Source organism: Sparus aurata, chromosome 1, assembly GCF_900880675.1.
Source record: "Sparus aurata chromosome 1, fSpaAur1.1, whole genome shotgun sequence".
Taxonomy (NCBI): Eukaryota; Metazoa; Chordata; class Actinopteri; order Spariformes; family Sparidae; genus Sparus; species Sparus aurata.
This window is the reverse complement of record NC_044187.1, coordinates 30,714,260-30,731,763: the sequence shown is the minus strand read 5'-3', so window position 1 is coordinate 30,731,763 and position 17,504 is coordinate 30,714,260. Positions and strand designations below refer to the sequence as shown.

The 17,504-nt window shown below is 42.8% G+C and overlaps 1 protein-coding gene across 3 annotated transcripts in view; it reads right to left on the bottom strand.

Moving 5' to 3' along the window:
- LOC115581508 (protein Dok-7-like) overlaps window positions 1–17,504 on the bottom strand; it is a 27,948-nt gene extending 10,444 nt beyond the window's left edge. Inside the window, exons 1-7 of one of the 3 annotated variants that reach the window (XM_030416658.1) lie at window positions 17,165–17,504; window positions 17,000–17,045; window positions 16,084–16,172; window positions 15,355–15,505; window positions 12,896–13,096; window positions 3,354–3,473; window positions 255–362 (exon numbers count right to left, since the gene is read on the bottom strand). In XM_030416658.1, coding sequence (XP_030272518.1) covers window positions 255–362; window positions 3,354–3,473; window positions 12,896–13,096; window positions 15,355–15,505; window positions 16,084–16,172; window positions 17,000–17,045; window positions 17,165–17,218 — 769 coding nt within the window. In that variant the 5' untranslated portion in view covers window positions 17,219–17,504. Of the gene's footprint in view, window positions 1–254; window positions 363–3,353; window positions 3,474–4,680; window positions 8,766–12,895; window positions 13,097–15,354; window positions 15,506–16,083; window positions 16,173–16,999; window positions 17,046–17,164 lie in introns of those variants that run through there. The other 2 variants (XM_030416648.1, XM_030416667.1) reach the window with 2 other exon arrangements.

The following is a 17,504-nucleotide window of genomic DNA, read 5'->3' as shown; positions in this document are numbered from 1 at the left end:
ATAATACAAACTTCCCTCGGACTGGCCTTATAAATATAGAGCAGTGATTCAGCCTTCGTTTGGACAAAGGCTAAGACAACATACAAGGTGAGTAAGAGATTCAAGAATACCGCAAATCTCGGAAGGTCGTGACAGACTACATCTGCACTGGAAGGTCCTGAGATGATGCGTACTATTCCCCTGATACATTACGAACCGCTAATGAGTTACATATTGGACAAAAAGCTGGAAGTGAAGTGAACAGAATAACATACCCGTGCTGCTCGCTAAGCTGCACTGAGACAACATGCTGAGTCGCTTCTCCAGATCTGATGCCTCTTGGTTTATTCGCTCCTCTGCCGACGCTGGGTCAGCATTGAGATCTGCAGTTCAATCAGTGGATGCAAACACAAGAAGACGCTTAGAGTGTGTGAACAAAGAGAATAAAGACAAAACACATTTTAGCTGTACATCATCCTTTTGACTGTAGCCTAAATAGCCTCCAGAGTGAATGAATCCACGACTGTTTTGATTGGACGCAAATGAAAATCCGAAACAGAAATATTTCATGGTAGTGCCCAGATGACCTACATTTAAAAAGGTGTAAATTACAACCAGTTTCGTATCCCAACACAAATGGAAAGGTGCAAGTAGTAAGAGTGCTACTGTATGCATCAGCCTCCTCGTTAAGATGTCTCCCCTGTGTGTGTGAGTGTGTCTCCAACTGTTACACTGTAAATGAAACATCTCCCTGAGGAGGTTATAGGCGCCTGGACTATCTGTTGGCCTATCAATTTAGTGTAAAACCCTGCCAATTATGCACTTAATGCCTGTTATATATACATACCATATGTGTGTGTGTGTGTGTGTGTGTGTGTGTGTGTGTGTGTGTGTGTGTGTTTGCCACATGGGGACTCAAAGTGTTTGTGTGTATAGGTGTCAACAACCTAACCCCTGGATCTCTGCGGCTGGCCCTGCAGCAGCTAACGTGCAGATGCCAAGTTTCTTCACTACGCTATGTGAGGTGTCAGCTAACATATGCTAACGTTGCTGCTCTAAGTTAATTATAGCCGCTTCACAGCGCTGAATGTCTCGGGGTTACAGAGGGCCTCAGAGCACGCTGACGCAGGTTGGCTCACACTGGAATAAATGTTGCGGGGAGGCAGAAGTTAAACTCTGGACATTTTCAAGCTGAATGCTCTTTTTTTTTCTCCATGTTTTTCCATCAATGTGATTTATTGTGACCTGCCTTTCTCCACTTATACAGCTATTGCCATGTTTTTGTCGGTCTAATCCAGTCCTACAGGCCTATGTGAACTTGCATATTAATGCTGACGTTGCAACATGTACCGTGCAATACGTGTACAAACCACATACTCTTAGAGTGGAAATAGATTTCGCTTTAAAAATGCATGAAGTAAATGTTGACTGCACAGTGATTGAAATAGATACTGAGATGAGTTCTTTCACTTTCACTGCTATTTTGTCTGCCACCAGGCACGAAATCTACCAGGAAAATGAAGGCCGACTGCCGATCCAGTCTGGCAGCCAGGCGACAATTACTATCCGCTCTTATGTCTCAATCCTCAACTAAATAATTGAATCAACTCATGCTTTGCCCTGTGTTGATGGTAGTCGCTACTCTGAAGAAAATATTAAAGAGATCTGGTTGTTTTTGCAGCAGCAGTGCTGACGATAATACCTGGAAACTTTCCCCCAGGGGAGGGGGGAAAGTTTTCTGTTTTCCACTCTAAAGTTAGATTTATCTGATCTTTTACTGAGGCAAAAGAGGCAATCACACAAATTCTAATTACAGTATAAATGTCAATTCAGATCTAATACAGTACAAATATATTAGCAACCACAGTATTAAATATGAAAAGTAAAAGTAATCATAGCAGAATAGCTCATGTCTGTGTAACATCATCAAATATAATATTGGGTTATTTATAACAATGTGCATTGTGATATAAGTTGGTCAATTGGTAATTTTAACGACTTCATATACTGTCTGACAGGGTCATCTGTATCATTGTGTAATATATGCATGTATATTTTCTATTTTTCCTTTATTTTTCACCTGCAGTGTAACTTGTACTGATAGCTGTCAGATAACTGTGATGGATATTTCACTCTGAAATGTAGCTGAATGTAACGACAAGAAGCAAAATAAAGTTGCTCAAAATGGTACTTAAAGGAACATCCTGTCATGCTACGGACCAATGCTTTTACGTGTGTGCACATTTTTTTTTTAAGTCTCATGCACCCACATGCACATGTATATTTACATTCCTGCTTATGATTTCACGTTACTCGACTAGTCTCCAGATGGCGGTTGTGCACCAGCCAAGAAGTGTGCCAGCATGTCAACAAATTAGGTCTCAAAATGTTCAAAAAGTCGTCCTCGGAAATGTTTGTGGAGGAAGAAAACTCTTTCATCACATTTGTGAGACCTCAGGGAGGCGCTCAATTGTTTTAGTGAGAAACACAGAATGTGATTGTTTACAAAAAAACTCCACAGGGCTTAAATAAATCTAGGTATGTTCCATCACGGCAGTCGAAGTTTTTAGAGGTGCCTAAGGCATAGCTTACAGGATGAGCGAACTAAGTGTTAAGGAAGACAAGTTTTTGGGTTTATTTTTCCACCTGAAGCTTTTTCTTTCTGCAGTCCAGCAACTTCACGTAGAGAACTCCCTGACGACCAAGATATAAATTATTCTACAGAGACCTATTGACAGGAAAGTCGAAAACTTTCAGTATGATGGAAATGAATGCGAAATCTGGGTCCGGGTGAAAATAGTCAGCACAGTAGAAGGAGTTAATGTAGACTTTTCTCCACATTGGAATAAATCAATCTAAAGCATCAGCAAAGTTTTTTTTTTTTAAATAATTTGTGCATTCTACGTCCAGAACCAAAATCAGAACCTGAGACATGTCAGCCCTGTGTCTCTGTCTATTCAGAGGTATGACAGAGTCGTCGGATCCTCGGTATGACTCTCTGTGCATGGGCTCAGAAATGCTTGTGAAAATTAGCAGTACTTTAGAATAGCGCACAAGTCACACACAACGGCGCGACCCCTTAATCCACAGCCTGACTCTCGGGGCTTTAAGCATGTGGTGTTTCCGTTAGCATGTGGCGCCTGGCAGGAATGCTAAACTTGCTCACTAAACAGGCAGTAAACCTTTACAATGGAAGTCACCGAGTCACATACCTACGTGATTGATTGTTTTAGTTCAGAACAGTGGGTCTCTTTTGGAGATATCACTACTAAAAATATTAGTATTAATATAACAATGTATCCTTTATGTTTATGAGCATATTCTGTATGTACTTCGTTTAAAATGCTTATATTCATGCATGCATGTGTGTTCACCAGGCAGTGAAGGTCTTAGGCCGTGAGGGGTCCTGCTGGGGGTGATGCCCCGGACAATGCAGTCAAACAGGAAACTGATCTGCTCTCCTTCTGAACAGGACAAGAAGAAAACACCAGCCCCTGGAAGATGGAAGGGGAAAGAGACCAAAGTATATGATGGATTTCTAAGAAAAAAAAAACATGATGGAATGGGGGAAAATTACAGAATCATCAATTTACATAACATGAAGCAGATGTGTTTGTTTGAAATATAGAGTAAGAAAGAAAAAAATGAGCAAGGCCATCCAATATTCAGTGAGGCTCGAAAGGCTGTTGTAAAGGCAAGGCTGCTCTTTCTTCTAAAGGTTACATAAAACGTCTCTCAATCCAGCCCCCACTGTCCTATCAAGCCCACACAGATGTGGGAGTCTGTGGAAACACAAGACAAGCAAAAAAATTAATAAATCATGAAACATCCAAATCGCCCATCTCAGAGGGATTGAAAAGGCAGCCACAATGTGAGCCCTTACTCAGAGGTCGGGTCAAAAACAAGTCATCTTTGTTCTCATGGAACTGAGTTTGCTATGAATAATTAAAACAAATAAGAAAATGGAGCATAGAAGTCATTGAGTAATGCCAGTTAGCAAAATGTGATCTCAAGCAACACATTTAAAAAAAACTGCTGCTGTTTCGTTAAAGTACTGAAAATCCTTTTTGCATTCGTGGAATTTAATCACTAAAGTTTACTTAACATTTAACTTACCGCTAAGTTTGCCGTTCAATACTATTGCAATATGCCTCGGAGCACCATTTAGTTCTTCAAGCTGAATAATTAAAGAGTTTCTCGCTTGAATCATCACTGAGCGTTCAGTGTAATGGAAGCCCATTAGCTTCATTAGCCGTTATGTATATTATCAGACTTCCCTGAGTCAGTGGAAATGCCTGGCCTGCAGATCAACTCACAGCAGGAGGAGATGAAGTCAGTAACCACACTCGTGGATAATCGTGCTCAACATGAGAAATGAAAAATAACAATGGCCAAAAGGTGCTCTGCTATATTAATCCTAATGATTAATCTGAAGTGAGCTGAAACCTTTAACAGAATCACAGTGAGTCAATGAATCAATGCCACCTTTGTAAATTTACAGGTTTGAACAGATTGTCAGAAAAGTAACAAGGCTACAAACCATGTTGAAGTCATTCAGACAAAAGATCAGATGTCCTTGAAAGTGAACACTGAAATTAAGCTTCGCAACAAAAAAGTTCACAAATCAAGGTCAAGGACGTTTCTCAGGCTGTGGTTTGGACTGCATTACAGAGTCTGGTGCTAACCAAGCATTGTAACCACCTTCGACAACTGTAACAGCACCGACAACTCCAGGTTCTAGACAGTGCGAGTCCCAGATGGATCTCCAGGCTGACAAATAGCCAAACATTCAGTGGCCCAAATGAAATTCTACATCACTGTCGACTCTCTTTGCACACAGTCATGCTTAAATATGGATTGTCAGTAATGTGAAAACACACTGTTGGCGTTTTCTAACAATTTGGCTGCCCCAATTATATAAATAAGCATAGATTAAATATCTCCTAATGTGTGTTCAGTATGAGCAACTGCACCACAAACTACACTTTCAATAATTACCATGAGGCCGAACACCTGTTGTGGTTGTTGAGTCAGTCATTTATTTTCAGCTGTTGTGAACAAAACAAAAAAAAACTCTTTAGAGGCATTGGGAAGCTTTTTTCTGTGTGCAGGCAACGTTGGAACATTTTTCAGCCTTCATGCAGCAGTCTCATCATTGCTTTTAAACAGAGGAGACATGTTCACACATAAGAGAGAAAGATATTAGAATCTGTTGGGATGAAATAAGCTATATGTCTCTGTTTTCTGTAATCTTCTCACTTTTTTTGGCATCCATATTCATATATCTTTTTAGTTGTTATGGACACCATGTTAGACCTGGTAGACCTGGAGTTATGTGGATAACTGAGTAATTCTGCCCGATGCATTACCCTCACCTAGACTCTAGGGCAGCGGTTTATATATTTATATATTATTCTGTTGGTTTATGTATAGGCTGTGATGAGAGGGAACTTGCTGCAGAAAACTAGCTTCAGTTAACCAAACTAAATTTCTCCCTATAGGGCAGCTTTGCTGCTGTACTTTTTCCAGTGTGAGGGAATCTTAGCAGAAGTATCTTGTATGTGATAAAAGTTTAAAATGTGATTCCAACTCAGAATGTCAGAAAAAAGAAACACATCTGATGCTTTGTTACCACATAACAACTCTAATATCATGAAAGAAAAACAAAATCACTGAAAAAAATACTATATACTTTAACTATAAAAACTATAAAAAATATCATATATTCATCAGAGATCAGGAAAGAAATCATACCGCGCACGCACGTCAGTGATCGTCATGGCAACAGAATGGTGCCCAGGTCAGACATTATTTAAGGGCTTCTGACATTTTCTTATTCCCCTTTTTTACACTTGGAGCTCGGCAGGAGTTGACCTGTGACCTGTTGCAAGACGTGAGGGAGATAAATGAACCATGTCTGACCGTTTCTGGACCTTCAGCCTGATCTGTCGTGTTCATCATCACACACCTTGTTCTTAACATGTTGGTATTTAAACAAGATTCAAACGCTCCCTGCATGTTATCACCAGTTTAAATTAGGATGAAGAACAGATGTTTGTTGTACAATATGTGCGCACGCTGCGTCCGGGACCCCACACAGTCCTCCACACCACGCAATGTGCAGCACACAAGCTGTCAGAATAAAGAGTGATAAACTTCTAGTTCGGTCTGCACAGAGGTTACTGTGGTTACTTTGGAGAAGCTCTGCTGTTGGTTGCGCATAAATTAATCAATGTAGCCACGGATCACTGCGCGTAATGGCACATGTGGTGCACTGCACGCCGTATGGTAGTTGCAGGATGCTTTGCCTGTTCCTGTCTACGTTTTCTTGTTTCCCCTGTTGCGCAGTTATCTGCTTAATTGCATTTTCTCCGAATGGAAAAATAGATAGAGCCGTGCGCATTGATGGCGCTCCATCCTATTCCAGCACTTATAAAGCATTGATGATGAGCACCCCATGATTAAAAACTTTATACAGATGGATACATCACACGAAGGAAAGTTCATGCCCAATGACACGTCTCCTGCAAATACTCCTCTCATTCACAGGTAATTCAATTAATGTTTATCTACTCACTCTGCTCACTTTCTGTCTTTACAGACGCTGCACCAACCTGCCCGATGTGGCAGACCGAGACATCCCTGATTTCCATGACGACTGAAAAGATACAGACCAGATGAGAAGGATGGAGGACGACAGGAGCAGCTGGTGGTGGGCACCTTTCTGTCAGTGGGCTAACTGAGTGATCCCCTCATGAAGACGTACATTATATTTATTATAGGAGCCTTCTTGAACATTACTCCATTGTTTCTAAAATGTATACAAACTCAAAATGTGTACCTAACTTGTTTCTCAGTGTCACAGGGACCCCTCTGTGTTTGTGGTGTGCCTGGAGCAGCTGAGAGAGGACGCCAACCAGCCAAACATCCCACGAGGACCCAGCAGACCACTGACCCACTCTCAGCACCCTACTGTCTGTGCTCCCAGGCACCAACTTTATTCAGTTATATTGTGTATAATTCATCAATGTGATGATGTTTGACATCTTAAGTTAAATTAAAAAAAAATGTGCAAATTATGATTTAGTGTGTTTTGATGCTCCTTTAAGCCTTCTGTGGCTGCAAGGGAGCTGCATTTAATCTGAAAAACAATAAAACTTAATTTAAGCTTAAACGTTGCAAAAGGTAAATTAATTTTCACAAAGTTTTAATTACTACTCTTAACTGAGTAAAGCTTGCCCCCTCCTATGCCCCCATGGTAGATTAAATAAGTGACCTCTAGGCTGCACCACATGGCGTTGCCTCTTAAAGGCCTCTGAGAGTTGCAGAAGATTACTTAAATCTGAGTCACATAATAAAGTTGTTTTTTTTATTTTGGGGGAAAGGAAAGAGTCTGGAAGCTCAAACAAAAATGTGATGAAGGTGCTCTTTGATAACCAAGACAGAAGTTCAAAAAACAGAACGTAAAAATTCCCCCAAGGCACACTGCTGGCAAAAAGCTCAAATCAGAGAGCTATTTCATGGTCAAATTCTTCAAAACACCGGCGATGTATGTAGGACAAACTGACACAAAAGGCCTTCTTCAGAGTATTGATTTAACCAGGGTTTGGAACGGTTTCACTGCGACTGCATCATGACTTTCTGCTGCCACTGTCGGCTCAGTACACAGTATTCCTCTTTAACAGATTTCCTGCAGAGGATCTGTCAGAGCTCAGGCGCTGAAGGAGACCGTCGTTTCTGACGGTCAGTAGAGGGAATGGACGATCACAGTAAGCCACGCATCAACATGCTGATAGTTCATCTACATTCATATTTGCTTAGTGATTCAATCCTGCTCTCCAATTGTAGCAGTTACATAATATTAGACAGAAGTCTCCTTCATTTCACATTACTAACCGACTTTATGTCTGCTTGAGACCAATGCTCATTTTCTTCATTCACACCGGCACCTTCCATCCTCCACACTGTTTGACATTACTTAGCAGGCAGTCTGTGTTATAATGACAAGTGTTCAGTAGAAGTAACGAGTCAGACAACAGCCACTTTGTGTTGAAGAAGTTACAACGCTTTAACCAAGAGGCTTCAATGCTTCTGATGACAGGTGGAGACTCAGCAACATTTTAACCTCTGTGGCTCATTCACACCTTAATGTCGCATGACATCAGGGTAGCGCAAGTTGCCTCTGATTCCTTGGAACCTTCAGATAACTGCTGTGTAATACGTTATACCGCGTAATAAACACCACAAAAGAAAACGCCCACACGTGCAGTGATGCACTACTGTACTATGATATGAAGCGCGTGTGCGTGTGTGTGTGTGTGTGTGTGTGTATGCCCGGTGAGGCACATGGAAAGATTGCTGACATAGTATGTGAGCTTAAAATTGCTTTTATCTAGATCAAAAGGCTTGACGGGCCATCCAAACTCTGAAGAGGATTGTTTATTACTGTGTCTGCGTGTAAGTGTTGTGTATGTGTGCGCGTGTGTGTGTGTTCACTAGAGGGTCAACATGAACACCTGTCCAGCTAAGACACAGGCTCTGCTCCAAGCATCATCGATTACAGGACACCGTGGCCTCATTATCACCAAGCTGGAGTGCTGATATCACTGATTCACACGGCTGCAGTGTGTGCATGTGACCAACAGCCCAACACACATCCACGAAGATCCCAGCAACACTGATTACCGCTGATAAAAGGCTTTGCACACACAACTGCCCACTATCCCATAGGACTGGTCGGCTCACTGTGTGCGAGTGTGTGTGTGTGCGTGTGTGTGTGTGCGTGTGTGTGTGCATGTGTGTGTGTTTGTGTGCACAGCAGTAAAAAGGCTCGTCATGTCACTGTGGTTGCACGTCCTTAGCTCTGCAGCCAGGAATCGTATCGTCCGTGTCACAGCTGACTTAAAAAGTGCAGCTGCAGCGGAGAGCACTGTGGCAGTCAAGGGTAAAATATTTTTACACAGCAACATTAGATGAGCGAGAGACCCGTGCACTGATTTGCTCGAACAAAAAAAGGCCTCGAGGGAAATTAGGGAGCTGAGAGGCTGAAGGAGTCATTTTATAAGACATCAGTTCATAGACCAGTCTTCAAAAAGTGCAGCCTAATGAAGACCCATTTGTTACAACTTTTACAATTACGCTGTACCATGGCGTCTATGATCGTGATGGCTATTTTGTGCTTCAAGTATTATCAAGTCACAAACAACTCTTTTTTTAAATATTTGTTTTTACTATTAAACAAGTGAAAAATCATGCAAATTACTTTTTTTTATAAATATATTATTTCAAAGGAGAATGAATTAACTAATGCATCAATGTTATGAAAACTGTTCAATCCTTTCACTTTTTATTCCCACTAAATAAGATGTTATTTTATACTTTTATCCAGATTTTAATAATATTTTTGGTGTACATTGTTTTTCTCTCACTGAAAACACATCCGTCCACTCCATAGACTATTTAAACCAGACTATTTAGGACTATTTAAAAGGGGCCCCATGTTAAAATTCGTAGTAATTAACATGCATTAATCACTTTTTTATTGGCCATATATGAGCAGATCGTGTGATGTGATGTAAATAATAAGACCGTCCCCATCTCTCTGATTTGCCTATGCAAGCCTGTAAGCGATTTGATTGAGTTGTTTAGAGTCCCTTTATTAATTCTGTCTAATCAATTGTAGCCTTTAGTGCACATGTCCATTTGTCAGATGTATTTTCGGTCACAAAAAAAGTGAACAGTACACAGCTTCAACGAACCAACAGCCACTACATCAGCACCAACAGATCCACAATTCAGCTGAACAAAATGACAATTAAAGGGAAATAAAGCAGCTTTTCGACAATAAATCCAAGGCCAGCTGCTGGGGAGAAAGACTTTGGACCGTTCTCACAGCAAGACTTTATGACTTGTCATTTTAGGAAAAGTGGAGAGAAGGAGAAGCACTGATGACATACTCTGTGTAGTTCTAACAAGTGAGCCACAGTGAGTGAGTAGGAACTACATGGAAATAGTTTTTAATGTGATCAACCAAACCTGTGCTTTTTACGCTGTGACGAGCCAAAATGTCTTCTGTGAAAAACACCTATTATGGACCGATCCGGCCAGAAGCCAAAACACCTATTATGGGGAAATCTATGCTGCTGTGGATTTCATTCTGTAAGTTTGTAGTTGAAGTTTTCTTAGCGTGTAAGCAACTGTGGAACATGATTCTCTCTTCAGCCTTTTAAACAAGAGAGACATGTCCCAGGGTTACTGAGAGAAATACTGGGATCTGTTTGGTAGTCATCAGCAGTATTTCCCTATTTTCTGTAATTTTCTCACATTCTTTGGCAGTTGCATTCCTATTTTTCATTTGTTTTGAACACCAAGGGGCCTTGTTGGACCTAGTCCTCATTTATTTCTCACAAATATGCCGAGATCAGTCGCTAGACAGCTTCTCCTGAAATAAAAACATCAGATTTTCTTGTTATTACATAAGCTGCTTTTCTGTCAGAACAGACCAATGGTATCAGTTATTCCTGTGCTATTCCTGTGCTATGACCAACATTAATATCTGCATTGAAAAAAGGTCTATTATAGACAGATTTGCAAAAACAGCATTGTGGTAAAAATCCACGCTGCTGTGGATTTCATTCTCTAAGTTGTGCGGCCGGTGTTTGTTTCTGTTGCCGACAGCTTCACACAAGGCTGCTGATGTGTGAGGCATCTGAGTGCTTAAAGTTTTTGCAAAGATAAGGAGGAAAGCAAAGTAAAACTACTAAGAAAATAGAGCCATATATCACCAACAGGGTCAGTTAATAATGTTTTGTACAAGATTAGAAGTGTAATGATAAACAGTGTCATTTGTTCTGCTTATGCTTAATGAAAGTGCTTAATGAAGCTTCTAGCTGGCAAACAGCTTTTTATGTCCTTCTTTTTGGACTAATTCCTTAAATAAACATGAAGAAGTAGCCATGTTGTTGCCATCGTGGTATTTGCAATAAATTTTCCGCATGAAAAATCCAGTAAATTAGCCGTGCCGCACTGCACTCGATTGAGGACAAGTGCACAGAAACACTCCCAAACTCCTCTGACTGTCTCTGGGCGATCGATGTCCTGCGAGATCGAAGTGTTTGCATTGATTTCTTGGTAATGTGCGAACGGTTGAAACAAGTCGAAGCATAATTCATGTGGAAGCGCCCTGAAATATGAAAGACCCTAAAATGACTGGATGCCGGTATGTGTCTCGTGTCCTCACCAAATACAAATAAACATGTAAAAATGTAAACCAACACGCTGCTTTACCTCGCACTCACGCAAGGAATGTCACATTTGACTCTCGCTGTCTGTTTCTCTAGCCGAGTGGGCCCCTCGCTCCCGCCCCGGTGGCTGCTGGGTAATATGTAGATGGAGGTAAAGGAGGAAAGTGTGATTGGTGGTCTAGCCAGCAGGCATTATGTGACTGGCTGAGTGACCACTACAGGGGGAGGCTGGTATTTATAGACACTGCCCATCAGAACAGTGAAACCAGAGCCTGCAGACCTCGTGGTTATTCCTGTAGGAACCATGAGTCCGTTTGAAGAGGCGCACACTCACACAGACGTCACGTAAGAGGCGTACAGGAGCTTTCTCTTCGCGCTGCTCGGAAAAACAAATGAACAGTGAGGAGATAAACAGGAGGACTAGCAAACATAAACCCCGAGGTGCTGTAATTAAGTGAGGAGCGCAGCGAGTTTCGGCAAATCAACACACATCGCCACTCGAAAACATAAAGCTGCCTCTCATTCTTCGCATTCATGCCCACGTCAACCCGGCATTCAGAGGATACCTCAACCCTGGCAACCACACACACACAAACACACACACACACACAACATTATTTGGTGGGCAGTCGTACAGTGTGCTGGGTTCAGACACAGAACGTAATTTTCTTACCTGGATAAAGTTACTCTATAAACACCTGCAATAAATCACAGGTTTTAATGCGGGTCAGTTCTATCAGGCCGGAGGCATCAGAGAGAAAAGAGAGGGAACGTTTCTTTATCTAAGAGAGCTGGTAGACAAACTGCGCTGCAGCGACTATATATCAGCCACAAAGTAACCGGTCCGATAAGTTCTTGGTTTGTTTTTTGGACTTAAAAAGTTACTCCCACACTGAGCAGCAGCGTCTGCATTTCACACAACATCCCAGCACAGTCGTTAAAGGACGGGCATGTCGTTTATTTTGGGAAAACAATCTTATCTTCTTTTATGCTGTATCATGATTGAAGGTCATGTGATATGATCGAAAAGCTCCAGAACAACTAATAAACAAACTTTTTTTTTCCTCTGGTTACAATCACTTTCTCAACATGTAACTCTCTGGAGGAAGGCGGCTGATTGTTGACTCTCCTCCTCAGATCATCAAATGCTGACACTTTGGGTTGTCGGGGGACGCGAGCATCCAACCCAAAGATACCTTGTGTCGCATTCAGGTGTAATATCTACAGTATATGGGAAACAACAGCTAGAATCCCAGTGCTCGGTAATATTCACAAAGACCAAATGCATCTTTTAGAAATCTGTTGATTTCTCATTTATAGACACGTAAAGAGCTTTTAGGGACAACACGCAACATGTCTTATTGCCTCCAATAATTACATTCTTGCTGTCTGAAAATTAGAGTAAATGAGAACCTAACTGAGGACTGACATCAAAATATGATGATGATCAATTTATTTTTTTTCTGCAAATTCAGCCACAAAAGGCGACTGTAGCTCGGGTAAAGATAACCCTGGCCTAATGTTTATCTCCATTTGGACAGTTACCCACAAACCAACATGAGAACAGAGTGAGGCGTGTGAGGTGCTCTTGCCCACGGCTGTTCTTCATCTATTCGTGTTACTGTGTTGAGCAGGCCGCAGTGTTTAAATTCACACTACGGGAAGTTACTCACAGTATCCGCAGCGAGTCCCCCCCTCGAACACGAAGCCATTTGGCACAGCGCCGTATCGACGCAGCGCCGACAACTTCCAGTGTCCAATGACGACAGGAGGGACGCCTCTGGTGAGGACCAGCAGGTTGTTGCACAGGTGGAGGGAGGCGGCGCCGCTTTCCAGTTTGGTACCTGGCTCGACACTGACACCGAACCTGTGGACTGAAGCAGAGAACGACACAAGAGAGGAGAGAGGAAGTTCGGTTTTCTCGTACTCTCAGTCAGAACGGCTTTGTTGAAGAGTCGCTGCTCACACAATGCATCAATCCCACGGCAAATGTGGCGGAACATGAAAACAAACAGCGCGTCACTCACACACGCGCGAGCACATGAACACACATGTACAGTTTAACCGATGGCTGTGGGATCGAGGACTAAGCAGTTCTTTAAGCTCCGCTGGGTGCAATTTGTCATCACTCAGTGGGTGCAGATGGCACCTTATCACTGCCAAGGTCTGTGGCTGCCTCTCACAGCCAACATTATATAGTGTGCATACTATATACACAGTATGTGCCCATAGAACACCATGAGTGGAATTATATAATCATCATCAATATAAAAGTATTTGCAGGTTTTTTTTTTGCACTGGTGTACTTAGAGATTTGGGGCCAGTATCTGACCTCCATAACAAGTCTTATTTCAGATTAGTGGAAAAAAACAGTCAAAAAAAAAAAAAAAAATCACAATCCTGATGTTTATCTTCGTTCAGATTACTTCTGTTGATTACCGTTGTATGTGGGTGGCATGCGTTTCATTTGACATCTCAGAGTTCAAATTTGAGCTTGATGACTTTGACGTAGAGATGTATTAATAGATTTCCCTCCACGGCTCAGACTGGAACAAACTGGAGGACAGCAGGGAGCCAAAAAGTCTAAGACGTTGCCGAGGATGACAGCATGCATTGTGTTTGCGTCCACGGAGGTCAAGAAAGTGTTAAACTGTGTCAATGATGTGATACCAGTGGCTGCGCTGAGGGCAAGAAATCAGTATAGTCAGATGGTGGGTGTATTCAAAATGTTCTCAGCGACAAAAGGCCTAACTGCAAAACCCGTGTTTCTGTATTTAAATCAAAAGATTCCCACCTTGGATATTTGTTAAATCTTGAGTGTGCTTTCTATTCAAAGCTGCTGTTATAAAGACGGAAAGCGTTCTCTTAGCAGTATCTCTATTCATATCGAGAAAGTGTTTTGTGGTTTGAGGGGGAGATAAAATGGCGTGACATTCTCAAGGTGACGGAGGAACGCAATGCTTGTGGATTATACGATTAAGATGTAAATCTTATGCAGGTGATGCAGGAAGAAGAAATATACTTTAGGTACTGACAGGACTGCCGAATGGTGCCCAAATTCATGTCAATTCAGCTCACAGCCTGGCTCTGAAGCACTGTTTAAATGAGCCTAAAGTTATTTCAATATGTTATCAAAATTCATAGTGGTATAGGTACATTTCTGCATGACAAAAAAAAAAGTTTGGACAGAGTGGGTAAAAAAGTTTTTTGTGAGGGTTGTGGGATAGAATTCTTAGGTGAACTGCTGCATACTTATAATTGAGTTTATAGCAATAAATAAAATGCTTGGTTATAGTAATTCTGAGGGTCGTCTGGCTGTAGTTGTGTCATCAGAGCAGGATTTTGTACTTTTCTTGCAATCGCTAAACCGGCGCTGATCTTCAGTTACATTATCTCCTAAAATCTAACCTTCAGGACACATTAGACTGAGATTATTAAGTTTCATAGTCCACAAAACATTTCTGGAGCTTCACAGCAAAACAGCACTGAAGTAGAAGGGGAAAAACACCAACAAAATAAAAACCAACACAAAATGGCTCAATACAGCTCGCCGTGTGTTATCTATGTCTCAAGAAGCCCCAGACCTCAAATTGATTTGAAAAAACGTTATCTACACCGTCAATGCACAGTAAAGTGCTAACGCTTTTAGCTTAGCATTTACTGCAAAGAGTTTGGAGTGTCTTCTATTTGCACACTGTTCTATAATCAATAGATGCATAAACTACAGGACTTCTCCCGTCATACTAGTCAGCTTAAGATCTTAATGTAGGAGGGTGATTCAGTGAGGAATAAAAGCTCTTATTACGTGTCACCACAAGTCCCAAGACTGGTTGATCTCGGGTCATGAAGGTAATGGAGTATCTGAATTCATCCTAAGGCTTTATTAAGCAATATTTTAGATACTAATACCAATTCTATCCCCTCTTTAGATAAAAAAAATAACTCCCTATAAGAGTACTGCTGATCCACAAAAAACACCCCACTCCTCAGCTTTGATATTCAAACCACTCGCTGAATTCTTTGATGTGTGTTAACCAACTGCAGATCATTTTCCCCCATCAGCACATTTCTCCTTCACACGGCACGTCCTCGAACAAGGACTGCAGCATTTGCGCGAGGCCAAACCACTGACCTTCTCCCAGGCTGTAGCGGACGCGGGCATCCCAGGCCAGCAGGGCGTCTCGGCTGTTGAAGCCCAGGACCAGCGTGTGCGCCAGACAGAGGATGGAGAGTGTGTAGGATACCCCGTCATAGCCGGGCCCCGGCTCCACGCCACAGATCCCCTGAGGGAGCAGAGTTGATCTGTCTATCACTGATAGTTCCTTTTATGCTCGAGTCTTTTTTATTATCACAAAGGAAAGGCAAAATATTACTGTGACAGCGTCCTATCAGCCTAAATCAAACGTTTTGTCTTCCCTGATTGAGGTCAGCTGGATTTGTCTGTTTTTGAAAACTTGAGAGCAAAACACAAAACTCAAACATCAGCGAGGCTCATTAATGCTGCACCAGACCTTGTGACTCTGGCTCCCTTTGGTCTGGTGCAGCACTGAGAGTCGATCACATGGCTCCTCGGAATGAGTCCATACAGATAAAAGATGATGATGATATCCTGGATCACACATGCGGTCAACCCCAGACAGGTTTTGTGTTCCTCTTTTCCGTTTTTCTGTGTCTTGCACTTTGCTGACCAATGCCCTAACCGTAGGGACATGTGAGTGCAGTCTAATGACAGCAGTAGACAGCCTGGCTGGTTCTGTGATGCAACACCCCTAAAGAGCTGTAATAAAGCTGCCACCAGTGCGGTTCACTTGCACTCGAGATGAGACACAGAGAGCTTTTGGTCTCCTGCAGCTGAACCTACCTCCAGTGTCACGCTGAGCCTCTCCTTGTGCCCGCTGCCCTTCTCCTTCCCTTTCTTCTTCTCCTTATACACCTGCAGAGACAGACAGTCTGATGCAGACACACGGGGCGACAGGGTTAAAAGTCAAATTGGTGTGATTAAAAAGCAGAATTCAGCTGAACAACAACAGTCACTCTTCTCTGATAATATCTGTTGTGCGCCTGCGTGTGTTTCTGGCACAGCTGTCATAGCAAACCGTGAGACAAAGCAGTGATAGGCTGGCACAGCTGATGATGAAAGTCCAGACACAGGCTTGGACACATTCAGAGTAGCCAACATTATTCCCGTCACTTTACCCAGTTTCCTCAAGTATGCAGCAGTGGAGCGCAGCTTAAGCCGCATGTTTGTGTGTTCTGCTGAGAGGCACAGTGTCTGCCCTCACAGCAGCTCAGTGAAGCTCACTGAAGAAGGGTCGCTTTGTTTCTCAGTCAATCTCACAGAGAGAAAACCTCCGTCAGTTATACTGTCTTTTTTAGCCAAAAGGCTTTTAAATAATGAACCTTAAATCCACCATGCAACATAACCCTCCTTTAAGATTTAACATCCTGACTCTGAATGTGTCGGGGACAGGCAGCGCTAATGTTTTCCCAGCGCACTTTCAAGCTGGTTTCGATCCCAATGACGCAAATTCGATCAGTTGAGCCGCTGCGCTGCGTGACATTTTCACGTGCTGACGACGCGGACGTGTTGCGTTTTTACGCGCTCCCGTGGTGGCGCACGGCCAAGCGGCCACTTGACAAGTTGTGATTAGTTTAAGTGCCGAAAATGATGCGATTAGTGCCGAATGAGCCGATCATTTCTCTGTCCACGTGAAAATGTGCACATTCTGAGTGGAGGCGGCAGAAGCTGAGAACCGCACAAGCGGCGTGCCACATACCTGCGACCGGGGAGGGCTTCCGAAGAACGACCCACCGAGTCTTCCACTGTGGACAAGTTTGTAAAGAACCGGTCAATAACAAAGAATATCCCTGCAGTTTGTCCTGAAGTGTGGAAATACATGTCAAAGCCAAGAAAATCGGAGGAATATTGAAAAAAAAATCACCTTTTTTCCATCTCTAAACTTGACTTGTCCCTCCGCGACAACTGTATCCGTCATCTTCTGTCATGGTTCCGTAGCAGCTGTGTGTGTGTGTGTGTGTGTGTGTGTGTGTGCGCGCGCGCGCGCGCGCGTGTGTTTGTGTGTGTGCGCACCTCTCTCCCCCAGTCAGAGAGAGGGAGAGGGAGAGAGGGGGGGGGGGGTCATATTTCAAAATAGCCTTCAGATCCGAGGCCCCGGCGGCAGACTGCACTCTCTCCCGGACACACGGACCACCTTGCCGGGCGGAGACAGCGGCCTCCCCCCGCCGGCTCCTGCCAACTTGCTGCAGTTGTCATCCTGCGTC